The sequence below is a fragment of the Malurus melanocephalus genome, unplaced genomic scaffold (assembly GCF_030028575.1).
Source record: "Malurus melanocephalus ecotype Western Australia unplaced genomic scaffold, MMel_1.1 scaffold_50, whole genome shotgun sequence".
Classification (NCBI taxonomy): Eukaryota; Metazoa; Chordata; class Aves; order Passeriformes; family Maluridae; genus Malurus; species Malurus melanocephalus.
The window spans coordinates 405511-423384 of NW_026623282.1; the positions used below are offsets into that span (position 1 = coordinate 405511).

The following is a 17874-nucleotide window of genomic DNA, read 5'->3' on the forward strand; positions in this document are numbered from 1 at the left end:
ACTCTTTGCATGTACTGAGCCACCTGTGACTGACATATCTTGTAAGTTTTTACAGAGTTATTAATGAAAACATTGTCTCTACGTGACTTCCTACTTAATTTATGGTAACCTCCTCTTTAAAATGTTGGAAAGTCTATATAGTTGGATGAAGTTATATTTGTTTTTAAACTCTTCACAAGGCTATTTTAGGCTTTTCAACAAGATAGCAATTAACTTCCTGAGCTGCAGACCAAGTATAGAAAACATCAATAGTAAGTACTCAAAAAAGATCTCCACACTAGTTAAAGAAATTAATAAACCAGAGTAAAATGTAGTGGGGTCTTTAACTAGTTAGCTATTCATGTACAGCTGGATTACTAACCTCCTAAKTATAAATAGCACGACAAATATCGTAGCCTTTAAATGAACACTGGTGGTTGGATCTTTGGCACTCATAATTCATTCTCYGTTTCCTTGCCTGACTGAAAGATACAGTGTGTGTCTAAGAGTAAATAGTATATTAATTGAAATAAATCTTGTATGGTTGCACTACAAGAGTGGCCACTGGATACCAGCTGATATGAAGAACACTGAATATTTTATCAGGGTGGCCTCACTGGTGGCCTGGGGGATGATTCCACCTGGTGGCTCTGGGTGCCTTGGAGGAGTCTGCAACATGTGTTGGGGCACATGGGTACCTGCGTCTCCACTTGGGAATGGAGTCCAAACATAGGCAATACCTGTTGGTAACAGTTTTAATGGCTCTAAAAGTTGAGTGAATAAAGGACATGAGGAGGGCAGGAAAGAAAGTGATCAAATAGTCAAGAGTATATATCTGGTCTTTCCATTACTTGATTTCATCCTCTGTTGTGTTTTTAAATCCTGCATATAGACTAGGTGATATTTAGGCTAGTAAATGTAATGAGACAGAAGTAGTAAAAAGCTTACAGATTTTACATGCCAAAAATCCTGAAGATAAATGTATTGGTGAACTTAAAATATATGCATCTGTGTGATCATAGTTCTGTTTGGTTTTGGTGTCTATTAACTCCATTTATATTTCTCTAAACCTAGCAAGTGTAATTGAAGTATGATGTTAATCACTGATGTGGGGTCTGTTGCTTGTATACATAGCAAAAGATGCAGCTTTTGTTAAATAGTGTCCCTGTGAAGATTCTCGTGGGACTGAACAGAAAAGTCTGTAGGTATCTCCTCCTTGAAGTTGCATCTAGAAAAGTATTTCTCCCCAGGATCACTCAGGCCCAGTGGCAGCCCATCCAGGCAATCCCTGTGTTATAGATTTGAGGTATACAGAGGAGAGCAAGTGCTTGTCTCTGGCATTGCTCTGGTACGCTGATAACATATGCAAGTTTAAACTGAAAAACTTGAATCATACCGCTGTCTTCCATGGTAAAAGTAACGTAGCAGAAGGGTCTGAAAGCTGATGTCAATGGTACTGAAATAACAGTGACGTTTGGAGAGCTAAGTATGAGGTGAAGCAATGCCTCAGTGTTTCTGAGGTCTGCATATGCTGCCTTCCACTCTACCACACATCTCTTGGGTTCTTCACTCTTGGAGATCCATTCTATTCTCATTTAGTTGCAGTGCAACACCTGCTACTCTCTAAGCAAATCTGAAGCAACCAGTAATTTCTTTGTCATCACCAGTTTGAGACTGTATCTGCTGAAAGCTGCAAGTACAGGGTTATGGTTGCATGGGTCCCTATGGAATTGTTGTAAAAATTTTGGAAGTAAATATCAWACCTGTTGGAATACCTGAATTGGCTTCCACACTCCATGTTCCTAAGAATAATCATGATCTGAAAGACTTGGATTTGAATTAGCTAAAATCTAGCTTCTGCATTCTGCCTTCCTAATGTTTTCTTGTTATTCTTGCCTGGATCTAATAGTGGGTTAGATATAGTAGTTAGAATAGTAGTTGCTGAAAGGGACACCCCCATTTCCTCCCTTATGCCAGATGTAGCAATTTCATGGCAAGAGAGTGAGTTGATCACCGAATTGTATTTTTTGAAGAGTAGGTTACCCAAAAAATGAAATTTTTCCATTTGGAACATAAAACTGATACAGTTCATCCCTGCAACCACACAGTGGATGTGTTGASTATAAGGACAACAGGGTGAGAACATGGTGGGGAAGATGAAAGAAATAGTGGAATTGTCCTCTTGGTGTCCTCTTGTCCTTTCTGGGTGGCCATGTGCAGTGGCAATGCAATTCCTGTTACATTAACTCAYCTTTAAGACATTCTCACAGGTTTCTCTGTCAAAATGCTGCTGTTGTTCTCTTSAAGGTTAGTTACTGCTGCTATAAAAATGGTTTCAAAATGGTTTTAAAAACCACTTCTGGTTTTTGCAAACTGGTACTTATGCTGGTGGCAGTAGTAACTCCTTCAAGTTTTTGTGTAATATTGTTTTAATGAATTTTTAATGTGAAAAAATTTACTTAAATTCTTTGTCATTAGATGCTGATTTGTATTTTTAAACTTCTAAGATATCATGCATCTAAGTTATGCTCTATGTGTACATTTTTCTTATTTTAGGTAAGGTTTCTTTAAAATGTAGTCATGTTTAGACAAAGTCAAATGCGGTTCAAACACCAGTCTAGACAGTAACAAACTAAACTGGAAAAAAGAAAGTTTTTCGTGTCAGTTTATGGTTTTTGTTTTTATGGACAGAATGGAATTATTAGGACTCTTGGTAGCTGGATAAMCTTTTGGACAAATTCACTTAAATAATGTAATTGTTACCGTTGTTAATCGCAGCTGGGCATTTGAAAATAGTGAAGCAGCCTTCACTTCTCTAGATTCAGACAGTTCACAGATATTTTTTACATTTCTTAAATCTGATCAATGCAGGTGTTTTTAACAGTTTTAAGCCCTTCTTAAAGAGCAAAATTTTTGGAGATAAAATTCTTTGGGTTGAGGTGGTTGCTAGTTACAGATGTGCTGTAAACTTATCTGGTGCAAATTGCATAACCTGTGGTACCAGAGATCGTTTTATTTGTCATGTTTTATTTTGTCAGAAATGCTCTGAGCTCCATTAGGTCTGTTGAAATATAAGTGGTGTCTATGTGCTGCATGATAAAGTGCTTGCTTTTGAGTTTTTTTTTTTAATGTACCTTTAATATGTAGTTGACCTCCTGAAACAGTTTTTTGAGTGATGGTATGAAATAAAAATCTTCCATCTTGAAGATAAAATTTGCTTCCTAAATTGTCAAGACTCCCACTGAACCRTGATCTCCAAAACTTGCCAACTATTAGGCTTATTAATGATTTTTTTAAGTCGTGTTAGATGYACTGAAGGACCACTTCATGAGTCTCCCCTCTCAGGAGATGAATCTTTACGTGTCTGTATCTAGTAAGAAAACCTTTCCARAAGAGTCTTGTTTATGAAGGCACATTCAAACTTCGCAATTCCATGAAGTGATCAAGTTTTGGGGTGTACACATTGTCTGCAGGTTTTGTTAGGTTATACTTTTTCCATTTTCTGTCTTGCCTTTTCTTTTTAACTTARAAGTTTTACATTTTCCAGCTTATATTGATATTTGCTTTGCACAAGTGAAGAATACACAGATTACCAGAATTTGGGGTCTCTGATATCCAGCAGACCCTCTAAATGTCTAACCTGCTAATTCTGCAGTCTGTTAACAATTGTTTCCCATAGCTCACTTTTTGCTCCCTGACAGGATTGATGTTTTGACATATTGAAACCAAGTTTGTGTATGTTAATAATGTGCAACCCTGTGAGTGGATCAGTTTATTGAACTCCTCCAGCAACCTTTTTTTGAAGTGTTGTTCTTATATGATGGTAAACATAAATGTTTTATAAGAACAGATGTACTGGTTTAGACAAAGGCTTTGACAAACCCAGTACTTGTCTGCAGCATCATCTCTAAAGGCGCAGTTAGGGACAAAAAAAGAACGGGGAGAATGATACCTCTCCTAAATACTCCCTCAGCCATACACTATTTTCAGCCTAGGGGATTTCCTGACCCTGATAGGGTTTGTCTAGTTGGAAATTCTCGAGGGATCTCTCTTACTCAATTTCCATTGAAGGCCATCTAATTTGTTTTTTTTTTGAGTCATTGGTACCTTTTGTCAAGGAATTCYAGTAGCTGTTGTGTGAAGTTTTCTATGTAGATCTCACTAATTAATTTGTATTTTCTGTTAATTAAAAAYAGACTTTGAACAGTCAGTCTCTATCCGTGGAAAGACATGGATTAATAGCTCACAACTTGTTGCATCAGGTGATTATTGCCCCTCTGCCTCATTTCAAGTTTACCTATGCTGAATTTTGTTTGCCTTTTTATTGCCCAATCCAGTTTCRTAATGCCCTTGTGCATTTTTTCAGTTACTGATCACTTGCTGTTCTTTGGTAGCTTCTTAACTGTGTCACCCATCTCATCTTCCAGGCCACTTAGGGATTTATCAGGTAGTGCAGGTCCCAGTGCAGAATCCTTCAGAGCTGTGCTGGTGACTTCCCCTGGTGTCATCTTGATGATACCTGTTCTTTTTCTTTGCTAACCTAAGTAACTGCRGCTTATATGGTAGCTCTTGAATCCACTGAGTAATTCCATTAAGCTTTTATACGGGATTAGCAGCTTCAGATTTTCATTTGGATAAGTGTTATGAAAATAAGCTTGCAGATTTGCAAGAAAAAAAAATCCTGCAGTAACGCCCACACATTGGTTTCTGTCTTCCCTGTGGGTTCTCTGACTTGAGTTACACTAGAACAGTAAACTCAGCCTTGTTAGAAATCAGTCCCCCATAAAATATAAAYCCATTACAAATAAGACTGTATCACTCCTGAACCTCTTGGTAATGCTTCTTTAAAAAGGTGGTTCTATGTATATTTAAAGTTGATTCGCAGAGCTGCTTTTATGCTTCTGACCACTTTTGGATCTTTGTTTCCAGCCAGGTGTTAAATCTCTGTTTCTCATGCCAGGACAATATTTCTGAAATTGTGTGAACTGAGATGGAGTGGGAGCCATAAACATTATCTTTTTTTGGTTTTTTTTGTTTTTTTTTTTCTTTTACGATAGTGTTTCAGTGCCTTGGTCATGAATCAAGTCCCTGCTCTTGCTATTTGTTGTGCAATAACATCAAACATCACCAGTGCATAAAAAAGCTGTCCTTGCTCTGAAGACTACACAGCCAAATTTCTTAGATTATCGAGGAATGTGGTTAAAAAATAACWACTCTTACTTCTGAATTCACATGTCTTTTAAATACCATGTGAAATTTATTAAGCACACAGATTCCATTGTTTGCTAGACTTTAAAYGGGCTTTGTTTTTGGGCTTTGACAATGCCTTCCCCAGTGTGTGGCTGCATGATTTGTATGTTAAGGATTTGTTTGGTTTGTTCATGGAAAGAAACAAAAGAAARTAGGGTAAAATTGCAGATTCTTCCAAAATATATAAGAACAATTTGGATTTTTTTTGCTATCATATAATGTGGTCATGCTTTTGACTATCTAAAGTGCACTGAAATTTACTGCACTGTGCATGTGATTTTAGAACGTTGCTGATCAAGCTTGATAAAATTTTTACTTTCTTTTGTACTAATTAAAATTTTCTTTTTTTTTTCCCCCTACCTGTATTTGCCAGAGCTTTTAATAAAACCATTCTGAGAAAAAAAATACTACTTTGAAAAATTGTCCTGGTTAAAAAATGTGGATGCTTCTGTCCACATTTGAAAAAAAAAAACTAAATAGATAATCTTTTTTGCTCTGTTCATTGAGTAAGTGTTGTATAAGTGTGATACATTGTCAAAGTGGAGGAAAAAAAACTTTTGAAATGAGAGCTGTTAATTGTAAACTGTGTAATATACTGGTATATTTCAAAGAATAATAGAAGAAACATCGTATAAAACAGCGGTTTCGACTTAACTATTGTGAGAGAATGCWTTTGGTCTAATTGGTAACATGTAGYRGTAGGCAGAATGAAACATKGGGATGGCAGATGTTGTCCCYTTTGGGAACTGRAGGAAGCATAAAGGCAGGGTCTACAGCTTTATCCAAGAGCTCGGCTTCTCTATAGTAACGTATCAAAATTTGTAAAACGTAAGTTTGAGTTTTGAGGGACTCGTTTGCAGATTATGCAAATAAACAGCATATTAGTTGTCTACTTCCTTCAATATGTAACCAGTGACCTTTTTTTTCTGCTGATGATGATAGACCCCAGTGTAGTGAATTTAAGCCTGCAAACAATTGGTTTTCTTTTTAAATTACCTTTTATGATCTCCAAGGCATTGTCTGTGGACCTGTAGTTTATCTGATAGGACAATTGTAAGTGGTATAGTTTTTACTCTCTTATTCCAATATTTTCTACTATTTTTAAAGTTGATGTTTAAGAAAACTTAAAAGCTTATTAAATCATTCTGTTGTTTTGGGTGTTTTTTAATTTACAAAAAATCTTGGTTTAGGACCTTCCTGTGTGGATAGACAGTATTCAGAGGCCTCTTGGTGCTGATAAAATACAGATGAGATTACCTTAGAGTAATTCAGTGGGTTTTGTGGTTTGGCTTTGGTTATTGTTTTCTAACTGTATGAAAGAGACTATGGAGAAAAAAAGCTGTTAAAGATAGGGAATTGTCTTGCTTTACCTGAACTTTTAGTTAATCTTTCTGTTAATAGTCCATACATTAGCACTTTCTTAGTTTGYTTATATCAAGATTCATGGAGAATGATTTAATTATACCTTTCTTTTACTGCACTCTTCCATAATCTCTGATTTTCTGCTGTGATCCTGTATTCCATAGRCACAACTGCCACAAGAAGCTGTTTATGTTGCTTTCATTATTGTAGTACCAAGACAGTTAAAAAAAATGTTCTGTATGTTTATCACGACAATACCTGTATTCCATTTAATTTACAGGGAAGTCTAGGATTACTTAGTCTTAAAAAAAAGGTTATTTACCATGAAAGAGCAACTCTGTTGTAGGGAACAATCCTGGAGTMCTCCAGCTTCACTTTCTGTACCACTGATCCTCCTTTCTGTTGCTTGCTCTAGCCAGATCTCAGGAGACTTAAGCTTAGTTATTTTCCTCTGCTGTCTGTTGGAGTTCMAGAGTGTTCAGTGTCTGTCACACTGAATAGAATTTCAAGAAATACATGTATTTGAAGACAGTCTAAGTTGAAAAATATGAGTGCTTATATGATATTGTCTTCTCATTCCTTTACGCGACACTTCATAAATTGGCTCTTGTGCCTCTAGTGGTTAAGCTGCTGACAGTTTATCTAGTGTGACCTTGTTAAGGTCATCGGTTAGTCTTGCAAAAATTACTTAAGTTTACTTAAAATGAAAATACATACTAGGAAGTGGAGTAAGGAGAAATTATTTTGAAATAATTTAATAATGTATTTTTTACTTGGTATATAAAAAGTGGTTTTCACAAAGTATTGATAGAGATGATTACATTTTTATTTGGTATTTCTTGTTGTAAGGCATGTCCATCTGTCATATTTTATAGCTGGAAATGGAGAATTCTTTCCAGCTTAGTAGTTAAAATAATTAGCCTGCTACTAATTATTTAGGCTGTAATGTGCTCCCTCTGTTCAGATTAGCCCTGATCCTTGTGTGGATGGAAGAATTGTTTTTAGTGAGACAGTGTGAAAAAAGATTTAAGAGGGATAATAACTTATTTGTCAGAAAGTGTTATCTCTAAAATCAAGCTTCACATCTATCAGCAGAAATATTTGCTCTTTGAGTGACTTGTATTAATTTGATCTGAAAAGTCTCTAGTACTTGGATGGGARAATATTCTCTGTAAAATTTTGTTAATTTTAAAACATAATGGAAATATTAAAGACCATCTGTGAAACAAAGTACTTGAGAGTTGCAAATTGACAGATCTCAAAAATTATTTAAGAAATTCGTTTAAAWTTCTCATTTTTATATAACTGAATGTTAAAAGAAATAATTGAATATTATATTCAAAAAAGCTGGACTGTAATAGAAAATACAAACATGTTGTCTGATTTCTTAATTCCTCTAAGAATGTCTCTCTTGCTGTCTCTTCCCACTCCTCCCCATCTAATAAAAGCAAGACACACTTTGTGTGACACACAGTGTGTCAGCTGAAGTCAATCAGATTTTGTTAGCCTAGATCTCAAAAAAMTGAATATCTCAAATGTCTGAAGTAAGTGTGAAGATAGAAAAGAGAGGCCACATTATCATCTCATTCAGGGAAAAGCTGAAGCATAAACTCGGTCCTTAGTAGGTGCTAAGGACCTAAACAATGTGTCAGCCTTTTGATTGAAGTGACTGGGTATACAGATGCTTTGCCATAAAGAATCAGAATAGTTTGAGTTGAAAGGAATCTTTAAAGATCATCAACCCCTACTTATGTGGGCAGGGACATCTTTCATTAGATAAAGTTGCTTAAAGCCCTGCCCAGGCTGACCTTGAATACTTGGAAAAGGTCATCCACAACTTCTCTGGTCAAGTTGCTCAGTGTCTCACTCCCTTCAATGTAGAAAATACCTTCTATCTTTCCAATGTCCAATCTAAATGTACCAGTTTTTAGTTTAAAACCCTGTCACTACAGACACTCATAAAAAGTCTGTTCCCATTTTTCTTCCAAGCCCCTCTAAGTTCCCTCAGGACCTGTGGACATGTTTCATTAGGTTTCATGGACTGATGTTACCTTCAGGTTCCTTAGATGGTCTCAAATCTGACCTTGTCTTGTAGCAGGCAGTTCTTAATTCTCCCAATCCCCACATTTGCCTCCTGTGAGTGGGGCAGTGTATCTGGGGCATTTGCTGGTGAAGATCATGATAAAAAAGTCATTAGGTCTTGTTCTGGGTCTCCTTTGAGAGAGGGCTCCTTTTATCACTGATGTACCTAGAGAAGCTTTTTCTTGTACAGGAGCTTCATTAAGCTTGATGTCCTTGTTCAGATTTAATTCTACTAAGGCTTTAGCTTTCCTAACCTGGTTCCTGGCTGCTTGGACAATTTCTTTGTATTTCTTCCAAGCTACCTGTTCTTGCTTCCACCCTCTGTAGGCTTCCTTCTGTTTGTGTTTGTCCAAGATCTCCTTGTTCAACCRTGCAGGTGCCTGGTGTTTTGCCTGACATCCTTTGCTAGGCTTGCATTGCTCCTGAGCCTAGAGGAGGYGATCCTTGAATATTAACCCGTTTTCTTGGGCTTCTCTTCTCTCCAGGGTTTCTACCAAACATCCCTGAGAGGGCCAAACTGTGCTCTCCTAAAGGTCAGGCCAGTGAACTTACTGTGCACCCTTGCTTGCCTAAGGATGTTGAGCTCCTTTCATGGTCATTGCAATTCAGGCTGCCCTTAAGCTTCATGTTCCCCTGCAGCCCCTACTTTTTGGTGAGAATGAGACCCAGCATATCACCTCTCCTTGTTGGCTCCTCTAACTCAGGAAAGGAAGGTATCATCATCATATACCAGGCGCCTCCTGGTCCTGGATTGCCTATGCTCTGCTGTTTTGTCCCTCTAACAGATATCAGCGTGGTTGAAGTTCCCCGTAAGGATCAGGGCTTGTGAATGTGAGGCTGCTCCTCTGTGTCCATAGAGGGCTTCCTAGCTCAATCTTCCTGTGTGGGGAGCCTGTAGCAGACCCCCAGTGTAATGTAACCTGTCCCTGCCSTCCCTTTCATCTTGAGCTGTAGACTCTCAGTCAGCTCCTCTTTCATTCCCAGGAAGAGCTCTGTGCACTTCAGGCAATCACTGACATACATGGTAATATCCCCTCCTTGGGCCTGTCCTTCCTAAACACCCTGTATCCTTCCATTCTGACACTCSAGTCACAGGAGGCCTCCCACCATCTCTTAGTGATGCCAATAAGGTGATAGCCATGCAGGCACATGCGCATCTCTAACTTCTCTTTTTTAATTGTCTTTGCTATGTGCATTTCCATAGAGGCATTTAAGCTGGGCTTCCAGTGAAGCCAGTTTACTGGCTGGAGTGGCAGGAATTCCTTTKYGCTGCTCTTCCGGTGCTTTCCTGCTGACCTACAATCCCCTTCCAGGCTCTGAGCATCTTTTGCTTTTTCTTGCATCAAACTGGTAGCAGTGGAATGGATTGAGGCTCCCGTTCCCTTTAGGTAGTTCTGCTCCAYGTCTCAAAGAAGACGAATTAAGAGTGTCAGTTTTCCTGTATCTATGAAATGTGAGATTTGGGGGCCGATGGGGACTGTGGCATTGACTTAGGGAGAGTATTCATCACATGCTGTACTGTGGAGATCCAGCAGCACTAAACAGATCTTCTGGAATATTATTCTTTAACAATTAAAACAGTATGGACTTTTTGRGAGTTTGGACCTGTGTCTCTTGAACTTGGACTACCTTGGATCACAATATTAGACTTCCCTTATACTTTCTGTTCTCTAATTATGGGATGAAGCACTAACCTCCAGGGCCTTGCAGGATATTTCTACCTACTGTTATTTGTGCTTACTTAAAAGATTCTGACTATTTGAAACATGTTGCTGAGAAAGATTGAATAATGTCATGTTACCTCCTTTCTCAAAATGAACACTGCCACCAGAGCAGTAAGGTCACCTTAGGAGAAGGTAGGTTTTGTGAACTCTGTAGCAACTGACCATAATGGGTATCTTTTTGGTGATGTTGCAATTGACTCAGTAAAGGTCTGGAATATACAGTTTTACCTGGGTGGTAGTGCRAAGAAAGCTCCTAAAACCTACATCTTTTGTTGTGTTGACTTGTATCAACTTTCRGTTTTGTTTGGCCGCAAAACACCGCAGCCTACTTGGAATGCTGCCCCCAGTATATAGTTCAGATTAGGTGATGTCTTCTAAGTGTGTTGGTTATCTTGCAGTGGGATTGCAACAAAACAGTAGATTTTGCTTAGTCACTTGAGTCTATTTTGTTTCCTTTCAGTGCAGGGACATTTCCTGCTTGGATTTGAGCTTTGTTTTCTCATAYTAAGAAGCTGGAGAGGACAGAGAAGGCCTACACAAATGACAGATTGGCATGTGGTTGATAAGTAGAGCAATCCAAAAATGCCTTTTTTGGGCTGACATCTTCTGCATTYGAGAGCAGAATGCTGACGTGTATGGTGCTTGCCCTTTCTGCCCCTTGCTTATCAAGATTGATTTGTGATTGTGGGTGGTATAAGTCTTAGGATAGTTTGTCTATTTTAAGATATGGTTTAGAGTTTAAGCTCTCAGGTAAGGCAGGTGTATGCTTTGTGTAAAGAGGGTTAAATGTTAATTTTGGCACAGATAAATTATGTTCTGCTCAAGTTTTTGAAGTTATTCAAGAGATTTGCATTTTTATAAGGACAGATTTTGGATGATAAAATGTTTTACTGTTCTGAAAAAAGGCAAATAATTGAAACTGAAAAAAAACATACCCGAAAACCACCACCAAAAAACCTGAGCCTGAAGGTAGTACTAACTATTTAGTAGTAGGATTTATGAAGCTCTTGATCAGATGAATTTCATGAATTCAGTGTTTTATAAACAAAACACTTTTTTTTCTATTCCAGAAACAGGTATCACTGCAAAACAGCAATAGTATTGTATTGTCTTCTAGTGATGCAAAATATGCAGTCTTTATTYAAACTAATGTAGTTTCTTTTATGAAAGTGTTTTTTTCCAGGTGATAGTGAAAGTAATAAAATCTCAACTTTCCCATAAAGCTAGGTCAGACATATATTTCAATCGACAGATTAATTGTGAAGYCTTTGATGAAAGAGTCTCTCTTCCTGCTGTTTTCCAAAAGTCACCTTTAAACTTGGAATAATTCCTGTCGTTCTTCAAAATGACACTGAGTAGATGTACTATATGTTTGGAGTAAGCAGTATGTAAATGACTGCTTTCTACTTTGAGTGGGTTTTTTCACTGTTTAATATTATTCGTGTATGGATACATWTTATCACAACTTATCATTTTTTCCTCTTTATAGGTCCTGCTGGGGACTTGCATCTGGCCTCAATGTGAAATTAAGGTAGAAAAACACATCTACATATGTGTTTGCTATTAGGATTTAGTTTATTCACTGGTCATGCCTGAAGAGTGATGTTCGTCTCTAGTCGGCTAACAGCCAGGAAATATAAATGATTGTCCTAGAAGTCAAGCCTCTCTCCTWTTTACTGGAGTGAAAATCACCTCCAGATATCGACGGAAAATCAACTACAGAAAATGCTTCACGTTATAAGGATGCCAACCACCTAGATTCATGCGCCCTATCTGTACAGTTGTTGTGGATGGTTTGCCATCTGAAAGCTCCTCAAGCTCTTATCCAGGCCCTGTATCTGTTTCTGAAATGTCTCTGCTACATGCTTTGGGTCCAGTGCAGACCTGGCTGGGACAAGAGCTAGAGAAGTGTGGCATTGATGCCATGATTTATACTCGGTATGTCCTCAGTCTTCTGCTGCATGATAGCTATGACTACGACCTGCAGGAACAGGTATTTACATATTTTAGATGTTGTCCAGTGAAAGTGAGTTTTTGTACCAGTTATGTTTTGTGTATTATACCTGGGTATGCCTCAGATGGGGTGGTGRTTGTCTTAAGTGTGTGGGTGGAAGGAGGGTATAAACCACACAGGAGTCAGATTTGATGTGTGAACTGAGATTAAAGTAGTTAGGTTGCTGTATGGGCAATTACATTAAATGAACTTTTCACGTTGCTACAATTGATATCAGAACTGTTAACACTGCAATATTCTGTGCATAAATGCAGACAATCACTATCTGTGATTGTAAGCTTAATTTAATGTTGGAACATTAGTAAACCAATGTAATTCTTGTAAATTGTGTGTCAAATTGCCCAGCTCCACAGTAGTTTGTAGACCCCCAYCCCCCACTTCCCATGGATTTCATGTTGTGCTATTTTCAGTAAAGAATAAACCCCCCACTCTCCCCAGTATTTTTTAGTATTCAGGTATTTGAATTACATTATTATATATACATTATTCGTCTCTTCTAAAATAATGATAATGCTGAATGCTGATAAAAAGCATGCAAGAGAGTTGTGACTTTAGAACATACTGTTCAGTCTTAATACCTTTTTTATTTTTAATTTTTTTWAAAAAAATTCTCTGCATCATGAACCTGTATTGGAATGCTTTTAATGGTGGAGTTTTATAAATTCAGGACTCAGGGAAATTACAATGTTTTCAAGCAGGGTGACACTGCTGTTAGATACAGACTTCGTCTTAGAAGGTGGCTGTGGTGGCAGGGGACGGAAGGAAAGCAGAGATCTATTATTTTATACCTTAATTATTATTAATTATTCTTTTTCATTGCTGTTGTTTTGGTTATACTTCAAGCATTACTACCGAACTACTTCAGAACTTCCACTCTAATCTAGTTTATCTTTTAAAAAATCCAGCAAGAGCAGAACAGGTTATTGTGAGTTAGATGTAAATGTAACTGAAGCAGTAAAAATTCGCGTCAGAGGCTGCCAGTTTTTGAGCTCTTAGCAACCATTATTGTGCATAAAAGCCTTCATGCTTTCCTTGTGCAAACCAGAAAACTTGTATCTCTGAAAGTTTCTTATTGTTCAAAAGTATATCTGGCAGCAGTAGATGTCATTAGCAACAACCCCATGATTAATAATGATAATTTAAAAAATCCAGTGTAATCACTTTCTGGAATATACCTTAACATGTAGGCCTTGGTCAGGCATGTATGGCTGTATTTTAGAAGGGGGCAGAAAAAGGTTTCAAAACCTGTTYGAAAGGAGCATGTGGGATGAGGACATTAAAAATGAAACCAATTAAAACCACATGAGAACTTGAGGAGCTTTATAGATAGGCCAGTGGCCTTGGGGAAAATGAAGACGTGTTTCYTTTTTGTCCATTTCAGACCACAGTCATAACTTTGAAGTTGTTAGTGTGMTATTTCAAATTACTGAAGTGCCAAAATTAGTTTTCTTTTTATCAGGCTTTGCAAGAAGCAGGGTAACTATATTATGAAAATCTCGTTCAGTTTATTTCTCRTTTTGATACCTTAACTGGATCCTTTGTGGGTTTGATAACAGAGCTTTAAGGAATGTGTCTGTTCTTTTTCCAAGCTGATTATCTGAACCTAATGAGCCAAAGGGAGAAGAATACCACATGCTGGCAGGGTAGCCAAAACCCGTGTTGCTGAGCGGGTGCTGTGGTACCAATGTACAGAATGTCTTCTGAACAACATTGAGCTTTGAAGCTGGAAGATTCTTTTCCACCTCCTCCAATTTGATCTTGTTATAACATACTTTTACTGTATTTGTTCACTCTACTTCAAATAACCAWTTTCTAAGTTTTGAGGCCTAATATCAATTTAGTTTTGGGATTATATTCTGTAATAATGATTAGGTGCATCTGTTATGAAACACACTGCTCCCTAGTTCCTTTTTCAAATAGCTTAGTCTTTAAAGCCTGCAAATACAGATTTCATACCTGGAAAATTGAGGAAGTCTTTAAGCACATGTGCTCATTTTGTTATTCTTYTATTTTATAACTAAAACCTATTATTTTACTATTGAGTACTAGTTCTTTGTATCACTTGAGATTTTACATTAGTTTTGATTTAGTGAAGTTACTCAGAAACGAGAAAACCTTTACTATAAAACATGTATTTACATATAAGCAATTTCAGTCCAACTTTGGTGATGGGTACCAAATGTTAAGGCAGAGGGGAAAAACATATACTAGTGTTGTTTACAGATAGAAGTCAGGGAAGAGARCAGGAATTAAATATCCAAATGAGAAGTAATTTAGGAGTAAAAAACTTAGGGTTGTTGAGCATCTTTAACCCAGATTAATTCCCATTGAAGGTTTGGTCCTTGGTRTCTCAGGAATTTTTTCTCCCATGCAATTCCTTTAATTTGTACAAAAGATGAGAGAATTTCATGGGAAAGAACATATATTCTCAGTAGTGTGCTTATTGCAATGATTTCTCTCCAACTTAGAGGACAGCTGCAAAGAGGACTGGAGCACTCTCTTCATGTGGAGRAGACAAGGAACAATGGGTACATGTTGCACTGGGTGTAGTTTCATCTTGATATGAGAATTTTTTTCCTTATAGTGAGAACAACGTCACTATAAGAGAAATGTGATAGAATCCCTGTTGCTAGAGAGTTTTGAGATGCASTAGGGTGCTAGATAGTCTTGTCTAGGCTCGTTTTCCCTTGGAAAGGTAGACCATGTGATCTTTTGAGGTCACTTCCAGCCTGAGCTATGTTTCTTTGCTTATGGAACTCTGTTTTTGGGTATAGGGAGTAGCCATACCTTTTTTCTCAAAATACAGCAGTGACTTCTATTTTGAGCAGGTTAGAAGGAATGTGTGGTCTCACAATGGGATTATGCACAGGARCAATCCATTGCAGTTCACATTTTTGGAGGGTGAGAATGAAAAGGAATCATTTAGGTAGTCTTAATCTTATGGATACTGTCATCTTCATTAGRAATGTTACAGACTGAAGTTAAGATGGTCATTAAGATCTTTCCTCCTCAGAATGTTGATGTCATCATTACCATCATGATGGCATCATGGCATCATTTTAGTTGCTTYAGGGAGCCTCCTTCAGTGCTTTCTTTATAGTGTTCTGGTGTCACCAGGTGTAGCAGGGAAATGGAACTGTGAAGTCTGGACTGAGGTTCTGTCAGGTAAGTGCAAAAAGATTTAGTATCAAAAATAAGTAAAAAAGCCATTCCCAACCTTACTAGGCATTTAAGATACCAGTGTTGTCACATTATCAGTCAYTTCTGTTTACATTTAAAACAAGAATTTCAAAAGAATATGGGGGTCTTGATTGACTATGGGAGTCTTTATTGATTAGCTCTTCATGGTTATTTTTGAGAATAAGCAGGATGTTCCCTTCTGCTCTGTTAGTAATATTTAATATGTGGATTTTGATCTTGATTTTGATGCAGACTTCTGTGGGTTTCTCCAGTGTTACCCTGATGCAGATTTGTGTAGCTTTCTCCAATAGTACCTGTTTTCATACAGTGGGTRGTTTGATGGCTGGATTGAAGATAAGATTAAGGATGTGTGTGTGGGTGGTTGTGTTGGTTGCCCTTCTCCTTTTTTTGTATGTGTGGGAGGGTGGGGATTTTTTTGTTAATGTTTTGTTTGTGTTTGTTATTTGTGTTAATTCTATGCCTTGCCCAATTAGAATGGTCTTTTTTGGGTATCGTTATATGGATTCAAGCTCAGTATCACAGAATATTAGATTAGTAAGTCACAAGTTTCCAGAGAGTTGATGGTAGATTTTTGCAAGTACAGAAAACATAGGTGAAAGTAAAATCCTAATGCACTGCAACCAAATTTTACTGGAATGTTTGCAGTTTCTATTCTGACTCATTGGCTTAAACTGAAATAGCTATTAAAATATTGGGAATATTTATAAGCTGGTATGTTCTGATGATCTTTTATTTCAAAGGACTAGAGAACTTCCAAGAAAGGAATCWTATTTATGGTAAATTGTGCTGTGTACCAAGGACTTCAGGACTGTTATGGTTATACTTATGTTATACATACCTATCAAGAATCAGTGTAAAATCCTCTAAATATATACACTTTAAATGTTTSTTTGGTTGTTTATTTGTTTTGTTTTTAAATAMTCAAGTACTGAAGGTAATAACTTAGTTGTTGGCACCTAGAGCRCAGTTCTTATCCAAACCACACTTGCTACTTTTGGAAATTAGTGTAAACGCTTAAGTTGTAAAAGTTCTTAAGGAGTTCTTTATTCTTGCTATGTACTTTTTTTTTTTTCTTTTTCCAATTTCCCTCTCCCCTCAGGTTTTTTTTGGCAGCAATGATATTGCTGGTGGGAGGGTTTAAGCAGGCAGGAGGAGGAGCTCTTTGGGAATTTTTTTYCCCAGCATTGACTGATGGAGTAGTAAATATAGTACGAATTGGGTTTGCACGTTTTCCTTGATTTCTGTGATACAGTTCACAGACATAGTTTGGGGGATTTTGTGGCTAGTTTAGGTTTGTCATATCAGAAGACAAGTAAGGATTTCAGTGGTAGACTTGCCCCTTTTTTTCCCTACATGTAAATGTGTTTCTTGCTTGCAGTCTTTGTAGGGAACAAAATTCTCCAGTTGATTTACACATACGTTAAATGTCTACGTGGCCTGAGGATAACTAAAGAAATCTCTTGAATCATGTTCTATGACATCCATTATTTAGGTGTGTTAGGGTTTTGAAGGTTTTTTTTTGTTTGTTTGTTTTTTGTTTGTTAGGTTTGGTTTGCTTTTTTTTAAGAATTGAGGCCTTTCAATTGCCTCTCTTCAAAGTGTTTGGAAACTACTGCTATTTCGTGATGAGGTAGATGACTTTTCAGTTGCTTTTGGTCCATTAAGGAAAACCTTACAAAATTCATATAGATTTACAGACTGTTTAATGTAAGTAAAGTGCAGAATGTTTCTGACAAGTATATGTTCTTTCGTCATTTGCCTTTTATTACTGAATTTTCTTACTTTGGAATAAATGATAAATTAAGAAGAAAATCATGAATTTGCTGTCAAGCTTTTAACTTTYGGGGACGCAAAGAATTGCTATTGGTGGAGATCTGAACACTGTGAAATAGTCTTTGACTTCACACTAGACTGATTTTTAATCAGAGTACCTTGTTCTTAGTTTCCTAGTGRCAAACTAACTAGGTGCTTTTAAGATTACTGATCGTTGGTTAAATGCTAATTAAAAGTATATTTGTAGATGCATGCGTTCTCAAACCAGTTTGTGATACAGTAAATTTTACATTAAGATAGTATAATCAGTGTGAARCAGAAGGCATTCCCATGAAATATACTTTGTGTGAAACGTTATTTCATTGATCTTTATTTGTTCAGTATTAAAATCAGTGTTCTGTGTTGTATCTTTCATATATTATTTGTAAGCCTAACTGGTTTTGAATATAACAAATTTGTGGTTTAGAGCTGTAGACTTGTTCCTGTAGA

The 17874-nt window shown here is 37.1% G+C and overlaps 1 protein-coding gene across 2 annotated transcripts in view; it reads left to right on the plus strand.

Annotated features, from left to right (window-relative positions):
- Nucleotides 1-17874, plus strand: part of KIAA0232 (KIAA0232 ortholog) — a 65414-nt gene that overhangs the window by 6338 nt on the left and 41202 nt on the right. For both annotated transcript variants that reach the window (XM_057365248.1, XM_057365250.1), the window contains exon 2: nt 11887-12390. In XM_057365248.1, the coding sequence (XP_057221231.1) occupies nt 12160-12390 (231 nt within the window). In that variant the 5' untranslated portion in view covers nt 11887-12159. The remainder of the gene's footprint in view (nt 1-11886; nt 12391-17874) is intronic.